The sequence below is a fragment of the Oncorhynchus mykiss genome, chromosome 25 (assembly GCF_057628025.1).
Source record: "Oncorhynchus mykiss isolate SJ-2025 chromosome 25, ASM5762802v1, whole genome shotgun sequence".
Classification (NCBI taxonomy): Eukaryota; Metazoa; Chordata; class Actinopteri; order Salmoniformes; family Salmonidae; genus Oncorhynchus; species Oncorhynchus mykiss.
This window is the reverse complement of record NC_143046.1, coordinates 14762501-14770000: the sequence shown is the minus strand read 5'-3', so window position 1 is coordinate 14770000 and position 7500 is coordinate 14762501. Positions and strand designations below refer to the sequence as shown.

General features: G+C 52.1%; 1 protein-coding gene across 1 annotated transcript in view; it reads left to right on the top strand.

Moving 5' to 3' along the window:
- LOC110504379 (teneurin-2) overlaps positions 1-7500 on the top strand; it is a 172639-nt gene that overhangs the window by 103798 nt on the left and 61341 nt on the right. The window contains 2 exon segments of the mRNA XM_090221544.1: positions 2207-2407; positions 2612-2821. Coding sequence (XP_090077670.1) covers positions 2207-2407; positions 2612-2821 — 411 coding nt within the window.

The following is a 7500-nucleotide window of genomic DNA, read 5'->3' as shown; positions in this document are numbered from 1 at the left end:
CGTGACAGATAGAGGCAGAGGGATGATAAGAGAGAGAGAAGAAGAGAGGGAAGTGACAGATAGAGGCATCTACAGAGGAGGGTAGAGAACAGGGTCAACATTTTCCTCCACTCTTCATTTGACCCCTCGTTTCCCCTCTCTGTTTCCTATCCACCCCCTCTGTCTTTCTCTCAAATGTGATATTCATCACGCCATCACACCCGAGTCACTCAAACGATTTACCTGAAGTGGCGATGACACATAAATCTATACGTGACCCTCCGTTTCTGCCTCGCCAACAGAATGGAGCGCCCAGACAGCAGCATGTGAAAACAAGTGGGGAGGGCTTTTTAGGACAGGTGGAGAGATGGAAGGGCGGGGGATGAGAGGAGAGGGGGGGTCGTCAGCAGGGGAAGGGGGATGAGAGGAGAGAGGGGGTAGTCAGCAGGGGAAAGGGGGATGAGAGGAGAGAGGGGGTAGTTAGCAGGGGGAAAGGGGGATGAGAGGAGAGAGGGGGTAGTCAGCAGGGGAAAGGGGGATGAGAGGAGAGAGGGGGTAGTTAGCAGGGGAAAGGGGGATGAGAAGAGAAAGGGGGTAGTCAGCAGGGGAAAGGGGGATGAGAGGGAGAGAGGGGGTAGTTAGCAGGGGGAAAGGGGGATGAGAGGAGAGGGGGGTAGTCAGCAGGGGAAAGGGGATGAGAGGAGAGAGGGGGTAGTTAGCAGGGGGAAAGGGGGATGAGAGGAGAGAGGGGGTAGTCAGCAGGGAAAGGGGGATGAGAGGAGAGAGGGGGTAGGGGGTAGTTAGCAGGGAAAGGGGGATGAGAAGAGAGAGGGGGTAGTCAGCAGGGGAAAGGGGGATGAGAGGAGAGAGGGGGTAGTTAGCAGGGGGAAAGGGGGATGAGAGGAGATAGGGGGTAGTCAGCAGGGGAAAGGGGGATGAGAGGAGAGAGGGGGTAGTCAGCAGGGGAAAGGGGGATGAGAGGAGAGAGGGGGTAGTTAGCAGGGGGAAAGGGGGACGAGAGGGAAAGAGGGGGATGTTAGCAGGGGAAAGGGGGATGAGAGGAGAGAGGGGTAGTCAGCAGGGGGAAAGGGAGATGAGAGGAGAGAGGGGGTAGTTAGCAGGGGGAAAGGGGGATGAGAAGAGAGAGGGGGTAGTCAGCAGGGGAAAGGGGGATGAGAGGAGAGAGGGGGTAGTTAGCAGGGGGAAAGGGGGATGAGAGGAGAGAGGGGGTAGTCAGCAGGGGAAAGGGGGATGAGAGGAGAGAGGGGGTAGTCAGCAGGGGAAAGGGGATGAGAGGAGAGAGGGGGTAGTTAGCAGGGGGAAAGGGGGACGAGAGGAAAGAGGGGGGATGTTAGCAGGGGAAAGGGGGATGAGAGGAGAGAGGGGTAGTCAGCAGGGGGAAGGGAGATGAGAGGAGAGAGGGTGTAGTCAGCAGGGGAAAGGGGGATGAGAGGATAGAGGGGGTAGTCAGCAGGGGAAGAGGGATGAGAGGATAGAGGGGGTAGTCAGCAGGGGAATGGGATGAGAGGAGAGAGGGGAGGTAAAGAAGTAGGAAGAGAGTGGGGGGGAGGTGTCGAACAGAGGAGTTGGGGGAATGAGAGGAGGAGGAGAGCAGGAGGTGGGGAGGGGGACCTTACAGTTTGCCAGGAGGGGGTCATTTGTCAAATTGGTTTTCACTCACTGTTCATACTCATATCTGCCAGTCAGCCAGCCTGCCAATGTCAGATTATCCCCGGTGCATTGACACACACACACACACACACACACACACACACACACACACACACACACACACACACACACACACACACACACACAAACACACAAACACAAACACACACACACACACACACACAAACACACAAACACAAACACACAGATACAGGGAAGGTTATATGTGAGGAAACGTAGCCTTCTGAGTGAAAATTATTGACTTATTAAATGCCTGTGAAAGGCTGTGTGAAGAGAATTACTCAAGTGTATCACAGGATGCTATAGAAATCTGTAGAAATCACACATGAAGGAAACACGAAGCTAGTATTTTAAACATTATTCTCTCTTTCTCTCTCTCCCCCCCTTTCTCTCTCATTCTCTCTCTCTCCCCCTTTCTCTCTCTCTTTCTCTCTCTTTTTCTCTGTCTTCCTCTCTTTCTCTACCCCTCTCTCTCTCTCTTTCTTTCTCTCTTTCGCTCTCTTTCTCCCCCCCCCCCCCCCCTCCCCCTCTGTAGTGGACTGCCTGGACCCGACCTGTGCTAATAATGGTATCTGTGTGAACGGGGAGTGCCACTGTAAACCCGGCTGGGGCGGCCCACACTGTGAGCTGCAGCGGGCACAGTGCCCAGACCAATGCCATGGCCACGGTGCATTCATACCAGACACTGGTCTCTGTAGCTGTGATCCTAACTGGATGGGACCAGACTGCACTGTAGGTCAGTTGAACCATATTCTGTAACCCCTGACCCCTGACTCATACCCCTAACCCCTGACCCCTAATCCTTGCCTCTAACCCTGATTGGATGGGACCAGACGGATCTGTAAGTCAGTCTTACCCTAACCCACCTCAACTATAATGACAGCAGGGTTTTTGTAGCTGTGTGTAACTTTTTACGTCTCTTTCTCCTCCCTCTCTACAGAGGTGTGTTCTGTGGACTGCGGGACCCACGGTGTGTGTTTGGGCGCAGCGTGTCAGTGTGAGGAGGGCTGGACGGGTACCGGGTGTGACCAGCGAGTGTGTAACCCACTGTGTATCAAACATGGAACCTGCAAAGACGGCAAGTGCCAGTGTCACCAGGGCTGGAATGGAGAACACTGCACCATCGGTAGGTGGGGAGAGGAGGAGGTGTGTGCGTGTGTGTGTGTGTGTGTGTGTGCGTGTGTGCGTGTGTGTGTGTGTGTGCGTGTGTGTGTGTGCGTAGGTGCAGGATAAATGGATGGAAGGTTGGATGCCTCGCTATTTTGATTTACCCAAAATGCTTTGAAACAGGAAGTTTAATTTCCCTTTCACCATTTCATCCGAGCAGCGCTTTTCCTCAGAACACTCCGGTGTCAGAAACACAGTGGGTGTGGAAACAACACTTTGTTCCCCACTAGAAACTAGGGCAGCTTTGTATGCTGTGTCTTTCACAAGACAAAACTCTTCACTAGTCTGCTTGTCTGTGCTGATCTAGGTTATGCATGTGATCTAGGCTATGCATGTGATCTAGGCTATGCATGTCCTTGCATTTTAAACTCCTTCCGTTCTTTTTTCATAACGCCACTCTCTCTGCACGTTTTCTCTCAATGCAGACATGTGGGACTTGGTTGACAAAGGTAAAAGTGTATTTTGGTTTTCAGCGTTTAGCTTCTCGTGCTGCATAGTAGTAGTAGATAGTCGATGCTAGACGTTTGTGGGTTTGGGAATGGCTGGCTAGCGTTGGTAAGCTTGGCTCAGTAGACTAGTAATCTGTGTTGTGTTGTGTTGTGCTGTCTGTCTGTCTGTCTGTCTGTCTGTCTGTCTGTCAGTCTGGGGTATAACAACTACTGTCAACCAGTGTTCTACCATCCACAACCTCCCAACCAGTGTTCTACCATCCACAACAACAGCCACTGTAGCCAGGGGTTACCATCCACAGCCACTGTAGCCAGACATGACCATCCACAGCCACTGTAGCCAGACATTACCATCCACAGCCACTGTAGCCAGACATTACCATCCACAGCCACTGTAGCCAGACATTACCATCCACAGCCACTGTAGCCAGACATTACCATCCACAGCCACTGTAGCCAGGGGTTACCATCCACAGCCACTGTAGCCAGACATTACCATCCACAGCCACTGTAGCCAGACATTACCATTCACAGCCACTGTAGCCAGGGGTTACCATCCGCAGCCACTGTAGCCAGGGGTTACCATCCACAACCACACAGCCAGTGTTGCCAGGAGTTACCATCCACAACCTCACAGCCAGTGTTGCCAGGAGTTACCATCCACAACCTCACAACCACTGTAGCCAGGGGTTACCATCCACAAATTCACAACCAGTGTTGCCAGGGGTTACCATCCACAACCTCACAGTCAGTGTAGCCAAGGGTTACCATCCACAACCTCACAGTCAGTGTAGCCATGGTTTCCATCCACAACCTCACAGTCAGTGTAGCCAGGGGCTACCATCCACAACCTCACAAACACTGTAGCCAGAGGTTACCATCAAAACCACTGTAGCCAGACATTACCATCCACAGCCACTGTAACCAGGGGTTACCATCCACAGCCACTGTAGCCAGGAGTTACCATCCACAGCCACTGTAGCCATGGGTAACCATCCACAGCCACTGTAACCAGGGGTTACCATCCACAGCCACTGTAACCAGGGGTTACCATCCACAGCCACTGTAGCCAGGGGTTACCATCCACAGCCACTGTAGCCAGGGGGTTACCATCCACAACCTCAGCCATTGTAGCTAGGGGTTACCATCCACAGCCACTGTAGCCAGGGGTTACCATCCACAGCCACTGTAACCAGGGGTTACCATCCACAGCCACTGTAGCCACGGGTTACCATCCACATCCACTGTAGCCATGGGTTACCATCCACAACATCAGCCACTGTAGCCAGGGGTTCCCATCCACAGCCACTGTAGCCAGGGGTTGCCATCCACAGCCACTGTAGCCAGGGGGTTACCATCCACAACCTCAGCCATTGTAGCCATGGGTTACCATCCACAACCTCAGCCATTGTAGCCAGGGGTTACCATCCACAGCCACTGTAGCCATGGGTTACCATCCACAGCCACTGTAGCCAGACGTTACCATTCACAGCCACTGTAGCCAGACATTACCATCCACAGCCACTGTAGCCATGGTTTACCACACACAGCCACTGTAACCAGGGGTTTCCATCCACAGCTGCTGTAGCCATGGGTTACCATCCACAGCCACTGTAACCAGGGGTTACCATTCACAGCCACTGTAACCAGGGGTTACCATTCACAGCCACTGTAGCCAGGGGTTACCATCCACAGCCACTGTAACCAAGGGTTACCATCCACAGCCACTGTAGCCAGACATTACCATTCACAGCCACTGTAGCCAGACATTACCATTCACAGCCACTGTAGCCAGACATTACCATACACAGCCACTGTAACCACGGGTTACCATCCACAGCCACTGTAGCCAGACGTTACCATCCACAGCCACTGTAGCCAGACATTACCATCCACAGCCTCTGTAGCCAGAGGTTACCATCCACAGCCACTGTAACCAGGGGTTACCATCCACAGCCACTGTAGCCAGACGTTACCATCCACAGCCACTGTAACCAGGGGTTACCATCCACAGCCACTGTAGCCAGACATTACCATTCACAGCCACTGTAGCCAGACATTACCATTCACAGCCACTGTAACCAGGGGTTACCATCCACAACATCACAGTCAGTGTAGCCAGGGGTTACCATCCACAACATCACAACCAGTGTTGCCAGGGGTTACCATCCACAACCTCACAGTCAGTGTAGCCAGGGGTTACCATTCACAGCCACTATAGCCAGGCATTACCATTCACAGCCCCTGTAGCCAGGGGTCATAGATCACAGTCTGTGTCTGTTAACCTTAATGTTTCCATGGTGAATTAATGATCATGACTGTCTACAGTAAGTGTACTCTGCAGTATTCCAAGGGGTCTGGACAGCTAAGGCACAGGAGGTGGTTCCCTAGTCCCAGTCACTGCATCCCAGCCCCACTTAGCCTCTCTCTCATATGAGGGTATATAAGAGAACAGTCCCCCTCAGCCTCTCTCTCATATGGGGGTGTATAACAGAACACTCCCTCAGCCACTCTCTCATATGGGGGTGTATAACAGAACACTCCCTCAGCCACGCTCTCATATGGGGGTGTATAACTGAACACTCCCTCACCCACCCTCTCATATGGGGGTGTATAACAGAACACTCCCTCAGCCACTCTCTCATATGGGGGTGTATAACTGAACACTCCCTCAGCCACTCTCTTATAATGGGGGTGTATAACAGAACACTCCCTCAGCCACTCTCTCATATGGGGGTGTATAACAGAACACTCCCTCAGCCACTCTCTCATATGGGGGTGTATAACAGAACACTCCCTCAGCCACTCTCTCATATGGGGGTGTATAACAGAACACTCCCTCAGCCAATCTCTCATATGGGGGTGTATAACAGAACACTCCCTCAGCCACGCTCTCATATGGGGGTGTATAACTGAACACTCCCTCAGCCACCCTCTCATATGGGGGTGTATAACAGAACTCTCCCTCAGCCACTCTCTCATATGGGGGTGTATAACTGAACACTCCCTCAGCCACTCTCTTATAATGGGGGTGTATAACAGAACACTCCCTCAGCCACTCTCTCATATGGGGGTGTATAACAGAACACTCCCTCAGCCACTCTCTCATATGGGGGTGTATAACAGAACACTCCCTCAGCCACTCTCTCATATGGGGGTGTATAACAGAACACTCCCTCAGCCACTCTCTCATATGGGGGTGTATAACTGAACACTCCCTCAGCCACTCTCTTATAATGGGGGTGTATAACAGAACACTCCCTCAGCCACTCTCTCATATGGGGGTGTATAACAGAACATTCCCTCAGCCACTCTCTCATATGGGGGTGTATAACAGAACACTCCCTCAGCCACTCTCTCATATGGGGGTGTATAACAGAACACTCCCTCAGCCACTCTCTCATATGGGGGTGTATAACAGAACACTCCCTCAGCCACTCTCTCATATGGGGGTGTATAACAGAACACTCCCTCAGCCACTCTCTCATATGGGGGTGTATAACAGAACACTCCCTCAGCCACTCTCTCATATGGGGGTGTATAACAGAACACTCCCTCAGCCACTCTCTCATATGGGGGTGTATAACTGAACACTCCCTCACCCACCCTCTCATATGGGGGTGTATAACAGAACACTCCCTCAGCCACTCTCTCATATGGGGGTGTATAACAGAACACTCCCTCAGCCACTCTCTCATATGGGGGTGTATAACAGAACACTCCCTCAGCCACTCTCTCATATGGGGGTGTATAACAGAACACTCCCTCAGCCACTCTCTCATATGGGGGTGTATAACAGAACACTCCCTCAGCCACTCTCTCATATGGGGTGTATAACAGAACACTCCCTCAGCCACTCTCTCATATGGGGGTGTATAACAGAACACTCCCTCAGCCACTCTCTCATATGGGGTGTATAACAGAACACTCCCTCAGCCACTCTCTCATATGGGGGTGTATAACAGAACACTCCCTCAGCCACTCTCTCATATGGGGGTGTATAACAGAACACTCCCTCAGCCACTCTCTCATATGGGGGTGTATAACAGAACACTCCCTCAGCCACTCTCTCATATGGGGGTGTATAACTGAACACTCCCTCAGCCACTCTCTTATAATGGGGGTGTATAACAGAACACTCCCTCAGCCACTCTCTCATATGGGGGTGTATAACAGAACATTCCCTCAGCCACTCTCTCATATGGGGGTGTAT